The sequence below is a fragment of the Panulirus ornatus genome, chromosome 45 (genome assembly GCF_036320965.1).
Source record: "Panulirus ornatus isolate Po-2019 chromosome 45, ASM3632096v1, whole genome shotgun sequence".
Lineage (NCBI taxonomy): Eukaryota > Metazoa > Arthropoda > Malacostraca > Decapoda > Palinuridae > Panulirus > Panulirus ornatus.
The window spans coordinates 6,526,966-6,546,290 of NC_092268.1; the positions used below are offsets into that span (position 1 = coordinate 6,526,966).

The following is a 19,325-nucleotide window of genomic DNA, read 5'->3' on the forward strand; positions in this document are numbered from 1 at the left end:
ATCACCCAGGACGTCCCAGCAACACCCAGGGTGTCCCAGTAACGCCCAGGAACACTCAGGACGTCCCGGTAACACCAAGAAACACCCAGGACGTCCCAGTATCACCCAGGAACACTCAGGACGTCCCACTATCACCCAGGAACACTCAGGACGTCCCAGTAACACCCAGGAACACTCAGGACGTCCTAGTAACACCCAGGAACACTCAGGACAGCCCTGGAGCTCCCAGGACGTCCCATGAATATTCAGGATGCCCTAGGAACACCTAGGACATCCTAGGAATACCCAGGACGTCCCGGAAACACCCAGGATGTCCCCAAAACAGCCAGGACACCTGATAGCACCCGGGACGTCCCAGGAACACAGGACGCCCCAGGAACACCCAGGAGGTCCCATGAACACCCAGAACACCTCAGGAGCACCTAGAGTCCCAGAACACCTAGAACACCCCAGGAATACCCAGGAGGTCCCAGGAAGACCTAGAACACCCCAGGAATACCTAGGAGGTCCCAGGAACACCTAGAACACCCCAGGAGCACCTAGAGACCCAGGAACACCTAGAACACCCCAGGAGCACCTAGAGTCCCAGGAACACCCAGGACGCCCTAGGAGCCCTCAGGACGCCCTAGGAGCCCTCAGGACGCCCTGGGAACCCTCAGGACGCCTCAAAAACAGTTGGGATTCCACAGGAACACCCAGGACGCCTCAGGAACACCTAGGACGCCTCAGGAACACCCAGGACGTCCCAGTAACACCCAGGACGCCCCAGGAACACCCGGGACGCCTCAGGAACACCCAGGACGTCCCAGGAACACCCAGGACGCCTCAGGAACACCCAGGACGTCCCAGTAACACCCAGGACGCCCCAGGAACACCCGGGACGTCCCAGGACGCCTCAGGAACACCCAGGACACCCCAGTAACACCCAGGACGCCCCAGGAACACCCGGGACGTCCCAGGACGCCTCAGGAACACCCAGGACACCCCAGGAACACCCAGGACGCCCCAGGAACACCCAGGACGCCTCAGGAACACCCAGGACACCTCAGGAACACCCAGGACACCCCAGGAACACCCAGGACACCCCAGGAACACCCAGGACGCCTCAGGAACACCCAGGACGCCTCAGGAACACCCAGGACGTCCCAGGAACACCCAGGACACCCCAGGAACACCCAAGACGTCCCAGGAACACCCAGGACGCCTCAGGAACACCCAGGACGCCTCAGGAACACCCAAGACGTCCCAGGAACACCCAGGACACCCCAGGAACACCCAGGACGTCCCAGGAACACCCAGGACACCCCAGGAACACCCAAGACGTCCCAGGAACACCCAGGACGCCTCAGGAACACCCAGGACGCCTCAGGAACACCCAGGACACCCCAGGAACACCCAAGACGTCCCAGGAACACCCAGGACGCCTCAGGAACACCCAGGACGTCCCAGGAACACCCAGGACGTCCCAGGAACACCCAGGACACCCCAGGAACACCCAAGACGTCCCAGGAACACCCAAGACGTCCCAGGAACACCCAGGACGCCTCAGGAACACCCATGACACCTCAGGAACACCCAAGACGTCCCAGGAACACCCAGGACACCCCAGGAACACCCAGGACGCCTCAGGAACACCCAGGACGTCCTAGGAAAGGAACACCCAGGACACCCCAGGAACACCCAGGACGCCTCAGGAACACCCAAGACGTCCCAGGAACACCCAAGACGTCCCAGGAACACCCAGGACGCCTCAAGAACACCCAAGACGTCTCAGGAACACCCAGGACGCCTCAGGTACACCCAGGACGCCTCAGGAACACCCAGGACGTCCTAGGAAAGGAACACCCAGGACATCCCAGTAACACCTAGTTCTTTTTTTTTTTTTTTTTAATTCATGCAAGCTTTATAACGAAACTCTACAACGAAGTTACCGGGAGCAAGATTCCCGCGCGACATCGTACGCCCAGACGCGTTACGTCATCATCCGGTCTTGCGTCATTCCCAGGCGGGAAAGTGCGATGCCGGCTGTCGTCAGACGGTACAATTGTAAACGTTTTTAAATGCCCTTAGGATCGTAGAACCACGTCCGTATGTAAATTTAGTTCGTCATTTTTCAATGAATTATGTAAAAAATCACAGTGATAAGCCGCCATTTGGTTGTAAACGATATTATGTAAATATGTAAACTAGTGGCGAGTGATGCCATCTTGCGAATTATTAATTTCAACTCATTACATATAGAATAAGTATATATATATATTATATATATTATATATATTATATATATATATATATATATACATATAGAATAAGTTATATATATATATATATTTATATATATATATATATATATATATATATATATATATATATATATACATATACAACTAATATATATATTAATAGAATGAATTAGGTGATACTAAAAGCATTATATGAGATGATGGATATAACACCTTGAGGTTATATTAGAAATATTAAATGTAATTTCACCATTTGAGGTGAATGTGTGTTACGTCACACTTGAGTTGCCAGAGAGCACTTGATCCTTCAACTCCATATAAAAAGAGACTCGAATGAGGGTTTTTGAAAGCCAGTTAATTTAACGTCATATAGGTCGAGTGGTGAGTCTGGCTCGACCAGCTCCCTCTGGTCGACTCCCTCCGGCGACCAAACCCTTTAAAAAAAATGACAAAATTACTTAAAACTTGCCATGCGATTTTAGGCAACACTGTGCCCGTCTAATTCCTTTAAGAAATACACTCTTTTAAGTAGATTACGATAGATAGTGGGGACTCTACGAGTAGACTGGAGGTTGGAGAGCTACATTAAGTAGGGGAGTAAGGTGGGTAGACTTACCTTGACGGCCTCGATGAAGTAATACAGGAGGAAGCCGGCGCTGACAGTCAAGCCCAACATTAGCCTGGGACATTCGCTGTACCAACTGGGCCATTCCATCTTGGGCACCGCGCGAACTCTCACTCACTCTCACTCACTTGCCTCTCACTCGCCTCTCACCGCCTCTTCCTACCCTCAGGGAAACCTCCAGGGGAAAGAAGGGACATTATTTTATTATTTCCTTCCCCACAACGACCGGTAGTTCGTCTGTAAAATAAGAGAGGTGGACATGTTTACATAAACGTCAGTAGTTCGGCATGACCCAAGTTGGTCCGGGTGATATTCCTCCGCGCCGAACTTGGGGTCAATTGTCAATTTGTATATACGTCAGTTGTTGAGTAATTGATATATATATATATATATATATATATATATATTATATATATATATATATATATATATATATTATATATATATCTTATTTATATATTTGATATACTTAATCGCTGTTTCCCGCGTCAGCGAGGTAGCGCAAGGATACGACGAAGAATGGACCCCACCCGTCATATACACCCCACACACACAACACACATATATATATTTATATATATATATATATTATATATATATATATATATATATATATGTATACATAACGCCCACACACGCACATATACATTTCAACGTATGCATACATATACGTACAGGAGGCATATACATAAACATTTCAACGTATGCATTCTTTATACATAGAGACATATACATACACTTCAGTGTATGCATATATATTATATATATATATATTTATATATATATATATATATATATATTTATATATATATATATTCAAACTTGCTGCCTTCATTCATTTCCGTCGCCACCTCGCCAAACAGGAAACAGCATATATATATATATATATATATATATATATATATATATATATTATATATATATATATATATGTTGGGCTAAGCGCGTTTTTAAAGGGTAGTGAAAACGGTTCTCTCTCTCTCTCTCTCTCTCTCTCTCTCTCTCTCTCTCTCTCTCTCTCTCTCTCTCTCTCTCTCTCTCTATTATAATAATAATAATAATAATAATAATAATAATATTAATAATAATTATAATGATAATTATAATAATAAATATAATTATGATAGTAATATAAGCTAAATTTTTTTTTTTTTTTTTTTTTATACTTTGTCGCTGTCTCCCGCGTTTGCGAGGTAGCGCAAGGAAACAGACGAAAGAAATGGCCCAACCCTCCCCATACACATGTACATACACACGTCCACACACGCAAATATACATACCTACACAGCTTTCCATGGTTTACCCCGGACGCTTCACATGCCTTGATTCAATCCACTGACAGCACGTCAACCCCTGTATACCACATCGCTCCAATTCACTCTATTCCTTGCCCTCCTTTCACCCTCCTGCATGTTCAGGCCCCGATCACACAAATCCTCTTCACTCCATCTTTCCACCTCCAATTTGGTCTCCCTCTTCTCCTCGTTCCCTCCACCTCCGACACATATATCCTCTTGGTCAATCTTTCCTCACTCATTCTCTCCATGTGCCCAAACCATTTCAAAACACCCTCTTCTGCTCTCTCAACCACGCTCTTTTTATTTCCACACATCTCTCTCACCCTTACGTTACTTACTCGATCAAACCACCTCACACCACACATTGTCCTCAAACATCTCATTTCCAGCACATCCATCCTCCTGCGCACAACTCTATCATAGCCCACGCCTCGCAACCATACAACATTGTTGGAACTACTATTCCTTCAAACATACCCATTTTTGCTTTCCGGGATAATGTTCTCGACTTCCACACATTTTTCAAGGCTCCCAAAATTTTCGCCCCCTCCCCCACCCTATGATCCACTTCCGCTTCCATGGTTCCATCCGCTGACAGATCCACTCCCAGATATCTAAAACACTTCACTTCCCCCAGTTTTTCTCCATTCAAACTCACCTCCCAATTGACTTGACCCTCAAACCCTACTGTACCTAATAACCTTGCTCTTATTCACATTTACTCTTAACTTTCTTCTTCCACACACTTTACCAAACTCCGTCACCAGCTTCTGCAGTTTCTCACATGAATCCGCCACCAGCGCTGTATCATCAGCGAACAACAACTGACTCACTTCCCAAGCTCTCTCATCCCAACAGACTTCATACTTGCCCCTCTTTCCAAGACTCTTGCATTTACCTCCCTAACAACCCCATCCATAAACAAATTAAACAACCATGGAGACATCACACACCCCTGCCGCAAACCTACATTCACTGAGAACCAATCACTTTCCTCTCTTCCTACACGTACACATGCCTTACATCCTCGATAAAAACTTTTCACTGCTTCTAACAACTTGCCTCCCACACCATATATTCTTAATACCTTCCACAGAGCATCTCTATCAACTCTATCATATGCCTTCTCCAGATCCATAAATGCTACATACAAATCCATTTGTTTTTCTAAGTATTTCTCACATACATTCTTCAAAGCAAACACCTGATCCACACATCCTCTACCACTTCTGAAACCACACTGCTCTTCCCCAATCTGATGCTCTGTACATGCCTTCACCCTCTCAATCAATACCCTCCCATATAATTTACCAGGAATACTCAACAAACTTATACCTCTGTAATTTGAGCACTCACTCTTATCCCCTTTGCCTTTGTACAATGGCACTATGCACGCATTCCGCCAATCCTCAGGCACCTCACCATGAGTCAAACATACATTAAATAACCTTACCAACCAGTCAACAAGCTAAATATTTGTCTTAAATGTAAACATGAGTAACCCCGTTACTTCGAACGGATCTCATCTTAACCTCAAAATCCACTTATAAATATTACTTACACTTTAAGTGTAAGTAACTATAATTTTCTTTTAAGGGGAATTATATTCTTAAATGGACACTGCTTGTCGAGGGGGGCTTTAAAGGAGGTGGGGGTTCCCTCCTGTCTGTGTTTACATCATTTCCGGCCGGGTAATAGAAAACGGGCTGGGAACCCAGCTGGGCTACATGTCCCAAGTTGGGCTCCAGCCCACACGTGACCTTCATCAGGAGCTGGGCTACATGTCCCAAGTTGGGCTCCGGCCCACACGTGACCTTCACCAGGATCTGGGCTACATGTCCCAAGTTGGGCTCCGGCCCACACGTGACCTTCACCAGGAGCCTGATCCCAAGTTGACTCTCTGGGGGTAAAAAGGGGGGGGGGGGGGCTTGTTTTGACCTGATAGATAGATAAGTAGATAGATTGGAAAAGGGGGGGCTTGTTTTGACCTGATAGATAGATAAGTAGATAGATTGGAAAAGGGGGGGGCTTGTTTTGACCTGTATAGATAGATAAGTAGATAGATTGGAAAAGGGGGGGGGGCTTGTTTTGACTTGATAGATAGAAAAGTAGATAGATTGGAAAAGGGGGGGCTTGTTTTTGACCTGATAGATAGATAAGTAGATAGATTGGAAGTTACTTACGCCAGTAGGTATACTAATTAGGGTAGACTGTGAGCTTAGGGTATAAGGTAAACCACAGACCCTTATGGTGATGGCGGTAATGATGAGTTTACAGTTTGGCCGACCTCCAAAGCTGATGAGTTTACAGCTTAATCCTTATTATGAGGGTGAGTTTACAGCTTGGCTAATCTATAGGGGTGAGTTTACAGCTTGGTAGTCCTTCAAAAATGATAAGTTTACAGTTAGAGAAATCTACCGGAGTGAGTTTACAGCTTAACAAATCTGTAGGGGTGAGTTTACAGCTTAACAAAGCTGTAGGGGTGAGTTTACAGGTTAAAAAACCGTAGGGATGAGTTTACAGATGGAAGGGACTATAAAGATGAGTTTACAGCTTCACACAACTTACGCAGATAAGCTTGCAAGGTGACCAACCTTATACAGGAATGAGTTTACAGCTTGACGATCCTTTAAGGGTGAGTTTACAGCTTCACTCAACTTAGATAAGCTTACAGGGTGATCAGCCTCATATAGGAATGAGTTTACAGCTTAGTAACCCCACAAATGATGAGCTGAAAGATTAGCAAGACTAGAGGGATGAGTTTACAGCTTGACAAGACACAGGGATGAGTTTACAGCTTGAGTAGAGTACATGGGTGAGTTTACAGCTTGAGTAAGACTACAGGGGTGAGTTTACAGCTTGAGTAAGACTACAGGGGCGAGTTTACAGCTTGAGTAGACTACATGGTTGAGTTTACAGCTTGAGTAAGACTACAGGGGTGAGTTTACAGCTTGAGTAGACTACAAGGGCGAGTTTACAGCTTGAGTAAGACTACAGGGGTGAGTTTACAGCTTGAGCAAGACTACAGGGATGAGTTTACAGCTTGAGTAGACTACAGGGGTGAGTTTACAGCTTGAGTAGACTACAGGGGTGAGTTTACAGCTTGAGTAGACTACAGGGGTGAGTTTACAGCTTGAGTAAGACTACATGGGTGAGTTTACAGCTTGAGTAAGACTACAGGGGTGAGTTTACAGCTTGAGTAAGACTACAGGGGTGAGTTTACAGCTTGAGTAGACTACAAGGGCGAGTTTACAGCTTGAGTAAGACTACAGGGGTGAGTTTACAGCTTGAGCAAGACTACAGGGGTGAGTTTACAGCTTGAGTAGACTACAGGGGTGAGTTTACAGCTTGCCACAGCTGTGGCTTGAGAATGCCCGGCTCTGGGATGGGACAAATTGAACATAATATCCCGAAAGCTTGTCCCAGCTTGTTATTGTTCAGGGACAAGTGAACCTTCCCTCAAGCTTAGTGTACGACCCTTTGAGCACGACGGTACGACCCTTTGAGCACGACGGTACGACCCTTTGAGCACGACGGTACGACCCTTGAGCACCACGGTACGACCTCTTGAGCACCACGGTACGATCCTTCGAGCACGACGGTACGACCCTTTGAGCACGACGGTACGACCCTTTGAGCACGACGGTACGACCCTTGAGCACCACGGTACGACCTTTGAGCACCACGGTACGATCCTTCGAGCACGACGGTACGACCCTTTGAGCACGACGGTACGACCTCTTGAGCACGACGGTACGACCTCTTGAGCACCACGGTACGACCTCTTGAGCACCACGGTACGACCTCTTGAGCACCACGGTACGATCCTTCGAGCACGACGGTACGATCCTTCGAGCACGACGGTACGACCTTCCGAGCACGACGGTACGACCTCTTGAGGAAGACTACGACCTCTTGAGCACGACGGTACGACCCTTCGAGCACGACGGTACGACCTCTTGAGCACGACGGTACGACCCCTTGTTCCTAGCGTCACGGTGTTCCGCAGTGTTCCTGGCGTCACGGTGTTCCGTAGTGTTCCTGGCGTCACGGTGTTCCGTAGTGTTCCTGGTGTCACGGTGTTCCGTAGTGTTTCTGGCGTCACGGTGTTCCGTAGTGTTCCTGGCGTCACGGTGTTCCATGGTGTTCTTGGCGTCACGGTGTTCCGCAGTGTTCCTGGCGTCACGGTGTTCCGTGGTGTTCTTGGCGTCACGGTGTTCCGTAGTGTTTCTGGCGTCACAGTGTTCCGTAGTGTTCCTAGCGTCACGGTGTTCCGTAGTGTTCCTGGCGTCACGGTGTTCCGTAGTGTTACTGGCGTCACGGTGTTCCGTAGTGTTTCTGGCGTCACAGTGTTCCGTAGTGTTCCTAGCGTTCAGCGGTAGTTACGTGTGTGTTCCTGCGTCACGGTGATTCCTAGTTCTAGCGTCACGGTGTTTCACGTAGTGTTCCGGCGTCACGGTGTCCGCAGGTGTTCCTGGAGTTACGGTGTTCGCTGTTCGTGGCGTCCACGGTGTTCCGTAGTGGTTTCTGCGTCACGGTGTTCCGTAGTGTTCCGGCTGTCACGGTGTTCCTGTTCCTGGCGTCACGTGTTCCGTAGTTTTCCCTGGCATCACGGTGTCCTATGTACCGCGTTAAGATTTCCGTGTGTCCCCTGGCGTCACGGTGTTCCCACTGTTCCTAGGCGTCACGATTGTTCCGTAGTGTTCCTGGCAGGTGTTCCTACGGTTCCTTGCGTCCACGGTGTTTCGTAGTGTTCTGGCTGTCCACGGTGTTCCGAGGTTACTGCGTCAACGGTGTTCCGCAGTGTTCTGCGTTCCACGGTGTTTCGCCAGTGTTCCCCTGAGTCACGTGTTCCGCAGTGTTTAGCGTCACGGTGTACGCAGTGTTCTGGGCGTCACGGTGTTTCCGCAGTGATTCGGCACACGGTGACTCTGAGTGTCCGGTAGACCGTTCAGCACGACGTGTTACGTATCGTTCTGGCGTCACGGTGTTCCGTAGTGTTCCTGGCATCACGGTGTTCTGTAGTGTTCCTGGCGTCACGGTGTTCCGTAGTGTTCCTAGCGTCACTGTGTTCCGTAGTGTTCGTGGCGTCACGCTGTTCCTTGTTCTGGCGTCACGGTGTTCCGTATTGTTCCTGGCGTCACGGTGTTCCGTAGTGTTCCACAGTGTACCTGGCGTCACGGTGTTCCGCAGTGTTCCTGGCGTCACAGTGTTCCGTAGTGTTCCTGGCGTCACGGTGTTCCGTAGTGTTCCGCAGTGTTACTGGCGTCACAGTGTTCCGTAGTGTTCCTGGCGTCACGGTATTCCGCAGTGTTACTGGCGTCACAGTGTTCCGTAGTGTTACTGGCGTCACGGTGTTCCGTAGTGTTACTGGCGTCACGGTGTTCCGCAGTGTTCCTGGCGTCACGGTGTTCCGCAGTGTTACTGGCGTCACGGTGTTCCGCAGTTACTGGCGTCACGGTGTTCCGCAGTGTTCCTGGCGTCACGGTGTTCCGTAGTGTTACTGGCGTCACGGTGTTCCGCAGTGTTCCTGGCGTCACGGTGTTCCGCAGTGTTCCTGGCATCACGGTGTTCTGTAGTGTTCCTGGCGTCACGGTGTTCCGTAGTGTTCCTGGCGTCACTGTGTTCCGTAGTGTTCGTGGCGTCACGCTGTTCCTGGTTCTGGCGTCACGGTGTTCTGTAGTGTTCCTGGCGTCACGGTGTTCCGTAGTGTTCCCATGTTACTGGCGTCACGGTGTTCCGCAGTGTTACTGGCGTCACAGTGTTCCGTAGTGCTCCTGGCGTCACGTGTTTCGTAGTGTTCCTGGCGTCACGGTGTTCCGCAGTGTTACTGGCGTTAAGTGTTCCGTAGTGTTACCTGGCGTCACGGTGTTCCGTAGTGTCCTGGCGTCACAGTGTTCCGTAGTGTTCCTGGCGTCACGTGTTCCGTAGTGTTCCTGGCGTAAAAAAGTTCGTATGCTCCTGGCTCGTCACGTGTTTCCTAGTTACTGGCTAGCATCAGGTCCGTTGTGTTCCTGCGAGCAATCAATCTTACCTACTGGCTCGTCATCGATCGATACATAGCCTACTTAACCGAGCTTAAGCATAGCGCACCCCTCTGTGGCTAGCCTAGCGAGCTCACCTCTGTAACTTAGCAACTAGCCGTGCAAGTAGCCAAGCCTACCTCTGTGCCGAGCTTAGCCTAGCACAGCTCACCTCTGTGCCAAGCTTAGCCTAGCACAGCTCACCTCTGTGCCAAGCTTAGCCTAGCACAGCTCACCTCTGTGCTTAGCCTAGCCGAGCTCACCTCTGTACCTAGCATAGCGTAGCATAGCCAAGCCTACCTCTGTGCCAAGCTTAGCCTAGCATAGCTCACCTGTGTGCTTAGCATAGTTAAGTCCACCTCTGTACCTAGCATAGCGTAGCATAGCCAAGCCTACCTCTGTGCCGAGCTTAGCCTAGCACAGCTCACCTGTGTACCTAGCATAGCTAAGACCACCTCTGTACCTAGTCTAGCATAGCTTATCAGCCAAACCCACCTCTGTGCCGAGCTTAGCCTAGCACAGCCTAGCCTCGGTCACCTGTGTACCTAGCCTAGCATAGCTTAAGCCCTCCTAGGTGCATAGCCAAGCCCACTTAGATACATAGCCCAACCTAGCCAAGCCCACTTAGGTGTAAACTTAGCCTAGCAGAGCCCACCTCTACACCTACACTATCCCAGCCTAACCTAGCATGACATTAACACAGCTCACACACACACACACACACACACACGCACACACACTCCACTGTCTCGAAGCGGTGTCACAATCGTACGGCCCTTGAGCACGACGGTACGACCCTGGAGCACGACGGTACGACCCTTGAGCATGACGGTACGGCCCTTGAGCACGACGGTACGACCCTTGAGCACGACGATACAGCCCTGGAGCACGACGGTATATGACCCTGGAGCACGACGGTATACGACCCTTGAGCACGACGGTACGACCCTTGAGCATGACGGTACGGCCCTTGAGCACGACGATACAGCCCTGGAGCACGACGGTATATGACCCTGGAGCACGACGGTACGGCCCTTGAGCACGACGGTACGACCCTTGAGCACGACGGTACGGCCCTTGAGCACGACGATACAGCCCTGGAGCACGACGGTATATGACCCTGGAGCACGACGGTACGACCCTGGAGCACGACGGTATACGACCGTTGAGCACGACGGTACGACCCTTGAGCACGACGGTACGGCCCTTGAGCACGACGGTACAGCCCTGGAGCACGACGGTATATGACCCTGGAGCACGACGGTACGACCCTGGAGCACGACGGTACGACCCTTGAACACGACGGTACTGTCCTTGAGCACGACGGTATACTGCCCTTGAGCACGACGGTTCAGCCCTTGAGCATGACGGTACGGCCCTTGAGTACGACGTTACGACATGGAGCACGACGGTACGGCCCTTGAGCACGGCGGTATATGACCCTGGAGCACGACGGTACGACCCTTGGCACGACGGTACGACCCTGGAGCACGACGGTACGGCCCTTGAGCACGACGGTACGACCCTGGAGCACGACGGTACGACTCTTGAGCACGACGGTATACGACCCTTGAGCACGACGGTATACGACCCTTGAGCACGACGGTTTACGACCCTTGAGCACGACGGTATACGACCCTTGAACACGACGGTATACGACCCTTGAGCACGACGGTTTACGACCCTTGAACACGACGGTATGGCCCTTGAGCACGACGGTATACGACCCTGGAGCACGACAGTACGACCCTGGAGCACGACGGTACGACCCTTGAACACGACGGTGCGACCCTGGAGCACGACGATACGACCCTTGAGCACGACGGTGCGACCCTGGAGCACGACGGTGCGACCCTGAAGCACGACGGTACGACCCTGGAGCACGACGGTACGGCCCTTGAGCACGACGGTACGATCCTGAAGCACGACGGTACGACCCTGGAGCACGACGGTATACGACCCTTGAGCACGACGGTGCGGCCCTTGAACACGACGGTAAGGCCCTTGAGCACGACGGTATACGACCCTTGAGCACGACGGTGCGGCCCTTGAACACGACGGTGCGACCTTGGAGCACGACGGTACGGCCCTTGAGCACCACGGTATACGACCCTTGAGCACGACGGTATATGACCCTTGAACACGACGGTACGGCCCTGGAGCACGACGGTACGACCCTGGAGCACGACGGTACGACCCTGGAGCACGACGGTGCGGCCCTTGAGCACGACGGTAATGACCCTGGAGCACGACGGTACGGCCCTGGAGCACGACGGTACGGCCCTTGAGCACGACGGTATACGACTCTTGAGCACGACGGTACGACCCTGGAGCACGACGATACGGCCCAAGAGCACGACGGTACGGCCCTGAAGCACGACTCGAGCACGACGGTACGATCCTGGAGCACGACGGTACGGCCCTTGAGCACGATGGTACAGTCCTGGAGCTCGACGGTACGGCCGTGGAGCACGACGGTACGGCCTTAGAGCACGATGGTACGACCCTAGGGCACGACAGTACGGCCCTAGAGCACGACGGTACGGCCCCAGAGCACGACGGTACGACTCTAGAGCATGACGATACGGCCCAAGGGCACGAAGGTATGGCCCTAGAGCACGACGGTACGACCCTAGAGCACGAAGGTACGACCATAGAGCACGACGGTACGGCCCTTGAGCACGACGGTACGGCCCTAGAGCACGACGGTACGACCCTAGAGCACGACGGTACGACCCAAGGGCACGAAGGTACGACCCTAGAGCACGACGGTACGACCCTAGAGCACGACGGTACAGCCCTAGAGCACGACGGTGACACGGGACGGTATGACCCTAGAGCACGACGGTACCATCCCTCTCATGGGTATGGGAACGGCGTGACCTTTGACCTGACCCTTCGATGGCTATCAAGGTGAAAAGGTCAACTCCCTCTTGCCCCGAAAAAGGTCTGTGTACCGTCGTGCCCCAATGGGCGTACCGTCGTGCCCAAAGGCTCTACATATAAATCAGTACCACGCACTCACTCTCCAATGTATATATATACACTCAGCACAAAGGTCATGCACTCAGGTCACTCAAAAAAGGTCAAAAAATTGATTTAGAAAACAAAAAGGGCCACTAACTCGTCGGCCCTTTTCCCTCGTCACGATGATGAGGCAAAAGACTTGAGCTCAGGAGCGCGTGCGAGGTCGAATCCCCAGATGTCGGATGCCCGGCAGGAGACCCGAGCGTTACACCCACTCTGCACGCAGGAGACCCACTGAACACACCATGCTGCATGCCACCGGCCCATTGATTTTGCCCAGCAGCCCAAGTTATCGTCCCGCGTTCATGACTTCGTGAATCTCTCCATTATCCCATTTCTAAGTGTTGTTAGGCTTACTAACCTATATATTCGTGGTCTAATGATACTAGATTATATTCATGAATCTTTATAAGTAATATTCCTTTTTTGTAGAATCTTGAGCCGTGATTATTTAAGGGGAGGTTAAAGTAACCGGTGTATCGTATGCCCGGCAGCGGAGCCCCACCGGGCAAATTAAGGCGAGGGGTGTGTATGTGAACCATGACGTCACATACTGCACCATTGGGTGAAGGCCGTGACGTCACGGATTGATCGATCGTGATTTCCCCCCCCCCCCCGACCTCCTCCCCTCCACCTCCTCTAACTACAGCGGCGTATTACACTCACCTCTGGGCCTCCGTAGCGCATGCGCGGTGGGCATGCCTCCAGTCTTAACGTAATACTAAGAAAAGAAGTTAAATAAAGATAAGCTGGAGCTTAAAGCTTACGTAGGGGCGATAGAGACGGGTTTATTGCCATAGCCGGTAGGTAAGTGACCCCTGCGTCCATCAGCGTGCCATAAATTTCTCGCTCCAACATCTCCGCTGAAGGTAATTTAAGGATTTAAGGTTAGATTACCTTAAGGATTTAAGATTAGATTACCCTAAGGATTTAAGGTTAGATTACCTTAAGGATTTAAGGTTAGATTAACTTAAGGATTTAAAGTTAGATTAACTCAAGGATTTAAGGTTAGATTACCTTAAGGATTTAAGGTTAGATTACCTTAAGGAGTTGAGGATAGATTACCTTAAGGATTTGAGGTTAGATTACCTTAAGGATTTGAGGTTAGATTACCTTAAGGATTTGAGGTTAGATTACCTTAAGGATTTAAGGTTAGATTACCTTAAGGATTTAAGGTTAGATTACCTTAATGATTTAAGGTTAGATTACCTTAATGATTTAAGGTTAGATTACCTTAATGATTTAAGGTTAGATTACCTTAAGAATTCTGCTGATGTCGTCATTGCTGTCTCCAACACTAGCCTCCAACAGTGCAATATTCACCACCAGTACCTCCAACACTACCATTGTGGTCATCAGTACTCCAACACTGCCACTATGGTCACCACCAGTACCTCCAACACTATCACTATGTACCTCCAACACTGCCACTATGGTCACCACCAGTACCTCCAACACTATCACTATGTACCTCCAACACTGCCACTATGAGCTCCAGTACCTCCAACACTGCCACTATATATCTCCAACAGTACCACTGTGTACCTCCAACACTCCCACCATGGTCGCCACCATTATCTCCAACACTCCCACTATGATCGCCACCAGTACTCCAACACTCCCACCATGGTCGCCACCATTATCTCCAACACTCCCACTATGATCGCCACCAGTACTCCAACACTCCCACCATGGTCACTACCATTATCTCCAACACTCCCACTGTGATCGCCACCAGTACTCCAACACTCCCACCATGGTCACTACCATTATCTCCAACACTCCCACTGTGATCGCCACCAGTACTCCAACACTCCCACCATGGTCACCACCATTATCTCCAACACTCCCACTATGATCGCCACCAGTACTCCAACACTCCCACCATGGTCACTACCATTATCTCCAACACTCCCACTATGATCGCCACCAGTACTCCAACACTCCCACCATGGTCGCCACCATTATCTCCAACACTCCCACTATGATCGCCACCAGTACTCCAACACTCCCACCATGGTCGCCACCATTATCTCCAACACTCCCACTATGATCGCCACCAGTACTCCAACACTCCCACCATGGTCCCACCATTATCTCCAACACTCCCACTTGATCGCCACCAGTACTCCAACACTCCCACCATGGTCGCCACCATTATCTCCAACACTCCCACTATGATCGCCACCAGTACTCCAACACTCCCACCATGGTCGCCACCATAATCTCCAACACTCCCACTATGATCGCCACCAGTACTCCAACACTCCCACCATGGTCGCCACCATAATCTCCAACACTCCCACTATGATCGCCACCAGTACTCCAACACTCCCACTATGGTCACCACCATTATCTCCAACACTCCCACTGTGATCGCCACCAGTACTCCAACACTCCCACCATGGTCACCACCATTATCTCCAACACGACCAAAGAAACCTCCAAGAGTACATGATAAACAGCTGGGTTGACTGTGGGCTGATCGCCACAACCAGGATTCGAACCCATGCCTTACTGTGAGGACCACCAGTACACCACGGAAGCGCTTGCATGAGGACTACGTCTCTTCTTCGTTGTATATCAAGCGACCGCCATTTTAATATAGTCCAATCCTTTTCGAATTGGAATTCAAATGCGTTCATTTCACACACACGCCCCGTTTTCTTTAATTGAAACGCCTTTAAGAAAATGGGTCACACTTGGACGTCATTTGGGTAGTCACTTGTTTACCCCCAAAATGGCGTCTTAGCTACGTCATCTCTTCGTTGTATATCAAGTGACTGTTCTATTTCTCTCTTGTGTCTCCCCTGATGATGATGTGATTATGACACGAAAGTGCACTTGGCAACTTTTCGTGATTCATTTTCCCCGTGGCGCTTCCTCGCTGAAGCGCGGTGTGTAGCGAGGCTGTTTTCTTGTGGAGCGAGGGTGGGGCCGGGAATGGATGAAGACAAGCAACTATGAAGATGTACATGTGTAGATATATGTATATGTCTGTGCATGTCTATGTATATGTATGCATATATGTGTGTATGTGCTTTATATATATATATATATATATATATATATATATATATATATATATATATATATATATATATATATATATATATATATATATGAATGGACTGGCCATTCTTCGTCTCTTTCCTGGCGCTACCTCACTGGCGTAGGAAACAGCGATAAAGTATGCCTGGACCACTTGTTCCTTACGATGGACGACAAGGTCTTTGCCTTGGTTTGAGCACCATCCCTCCAACACAGGACCATCCCTCCAACACAGGACCATCCCTCCAACACAGGACCATCCCTCCAACACGGACCATCCTCCAACACTGGAGCATCCCTCACATGGAGCATCCTTCCAACACAGGACCATCCCTCCAACACTGGAGCATCCCTCCAACACAGGACCATCCCTCCAACACAGGACCATCCCTCCAACACAGGACCATCCCTCCAACACAGGACCATCCCTCCAACACTGGACCACCCTCCAACACAAGACCATCCCTTCACCACAGGACCCTCCCCCAACACAGGACCACCCCTCCAACACAGGACCATCCCTCCAACACAGGACCATCCCTCCAACACAGGATCACCCCTCCAACACAGGACCATCCCTCCAACACAGGATCACCCCTCCAACACAGGACCATCCCTCCAACACAGAACCACCCATCCAACACAGGACCATCCCTCCAACACAGAACCACCCATCCAACGCAGGACCATCCCTCCAACACAGGACCATCCCTCCAACACAGGATCACCCCTCCAACACAGGACCATCCCTCCAACACAGAACCATCCCTCCAACTTAGAACCATCCCTTCAACACAGGACCTTCCCTCCAACACAGAATCATCCCTCCAACACAGGACCATCCCTCCAACACAGGACCGTCCCTCCAACACAGGACCGTCCTTCCAACACAGGACCATCCCTCCAACACAGGACCATCCCTCAACACAGGACCTTCCCTCCACACAGACCATCCTCCACACAGGACCATCCCTCCAACACAGGACTTCCCTCCAACACAGGACCATCCCTCCAACACAGGACCTCAACACAGGACCATCCCTCCAACACAGAACCATCCCTCCAAGACAGGACCATCCCTCCAACACAGGACCCTCCCTCCAACACATAGCCATCCCTCCAGCACAGGACCCTCCCTCCAACACAGAACCTTCCCTCCAGCACAGGATCCTCCCTCCAACACAGAACCATTCCTCCAACACAGAACCTTCCCTCCAACACAGATGCATCCCTCCAACAGAGGACCATCCCTCCAACACAGGAGCATCCCTCCAACACAGGACCATCCCTCCAACACAGGACCACCCCTCCAACACAGGAGCATCCCTCCAACACAGGACCATCCCTCCAACACAGGACCATCCCTCCAACACAGGACCATCCCTCCAACAGAGGACCATCCCTCCAACACAGGACCACCCTCCAACACAGGACCGTCCCTCCAACACAGGACCGTCCCTCCAACACAGGACCGTCCCTCCAACACAGGACCATCCCTCCAACACAGGACCATCCCTCCAACACAGGACCTTCCCTCCAACACAGGACCATCCCTCCAACACAGGACCATCCCTCCAACACAGGACCATCCCTCCAACACAGGACCTCAACACAGGACCATCCCTCCAACACAGAACCATCCCTCCAAGACAGGACCATCCCTCCAACACAGGACCCTCCCTCCAACACATAGCCATCCCTCCAGCACAGGACCCTCCCTCCAACACAGAACCTTCCCTCCAGCACAGGATCCTCCCTCCAACACAGAACCATTCCTCCAACACAGAACCTTCCCTCCAACACAGATGCATCCCTCCAACAGAGGACCATCCCTCCAACACAGGAGCATCCCTCCAACACAGGACCATCCCTCCAACACCGAACCATCCCTCCAAAACGTAGTTAAGAGCTTCCGTAGTTGTTATGTAGGTAGTTCACACGAACTAAGTCACGGGGCTTCAATTATCGTCACGGAGGAGGAAGGGTTCGAACCCTTTCCTGGAAATCGCTTCCACGGCCGACCGGCATCCTCAGTGGCTAAATTACTTACAAAATTACTTAAAAATTACTTAAAAAAAGAAAAAAGAAAGAAGGTAATTTAAGGATTAGATACTGTCCTTGATACATCGTCCTGGGAAAGACAAGCTGTCCCTCACTGTCCATCCTGGGGTAAACAATGATCCCTCATCGTCCTGGGAAAGACAAGCTGTCCCTCTCTGTCCATCCTGGGGTAAACAATGATCCCTCATCGTCCTGGGAAAGACAAGCTGTCCCTCTCTGTCCATCCTGGGGTAAACAATGATCCCTCATCGTCCTGGGAAAGACAAGCTGTCCCTCACTGTCCATCCTGGGGTAAACAATGATCCCTCATCGTCCTGGGAAAGACAAGCTGTCCCTCTCTGTCCATCCTGGGGTAAACAATGATCCCTCATCGTCCTGGGAAAGACAAGCTGTCCCTCTCTGTCCATCCTGGGGTAAACAATGTTTACATCTTGATGCTCCTTATCCACCACGTGTGTTGGAGGGATGGTCCTGTGTTGGAGGGATGGTCCTGTGTTGGAGGGATGGTCCTGTGTTGGAGGGATGGTCCTGTGTTGGAGGGATGGTCCTGTGTTGGAGGGATGGTCCTGTGTTGGAGGGATGGTCCTGTGTTGGAGGGATGGTCCTGTGTGGAGGGGTGGTCCTGTGTTGGAGGGATGGTCCTTTGTTGGAGGGATGGTCCTGTGTGGAGGGGTGGTCCTGTGTTGGAGGGATGGTCCTGTGTTGGAGGGATGGTCCTGTGTTGGAGGGATGGTCCTGTGTTGGAGGGATGGTCCTCTGTTGGAGGGATGGTCCTGTGTTGGAGGGATGGTCCTGTGTTAGAGGGATGGTCCTGTGTTGGAGGGATGGTCCTGTGTTAGAAGGATGGTTCTGTGTTGGAGGGATGGTCCTGTGTTAGAAGGATGGTCCTGTGTTGGAGGGATGCTCCTGTGTTGGAGGGATGCTCCTGTGTTGGAGGGATGCTCCTGTGTTGGAGGAATGCTCCTGTGTTGGAGGGATGGTCCTGTGTTGGAGGGAT

At 50.7% G+C, this 19,325-nt stretch overlaps 1 protein-coding gene and 1 long non-coding RNA gene across 2 annotated transcripts in view; one reads left to right on the forward strand and one right to left on the reverse strand.

Moving 5' to 3' along the window:
- Nucleotides 1–13,455, reverse strand: part of Hydr1 (phospholipase Hydr1) — a 40,193-nt gene extending 26,738 nt beyond the window's left edge. The window contains exons 1-2 of the mRNA XM_071688118.1: nt 13,314–13,455; nt 2,860–3,043 (exon numbers count right to left, since the gene is read on the reverse strand). Coding sequence (XP_071544219.1) covers nt 2,860–2,958 — 99 coding nt within the window. The 5' untranslated portion in view covers nt 2,959–3,043; nt 13,314–13,455. The remainder of the gene's footprint in view (nt 1–2,859; nt 3,044–13,313) is intronic.
- LOC139762884 (uncharacterized) overlaps nt 1–19,325 on the forward strand; it is a 54,382-nt gene that overhangs the window by 31,730 nt on the left and 3,327 nt on the right. The window lies entirely within an intron of this gene.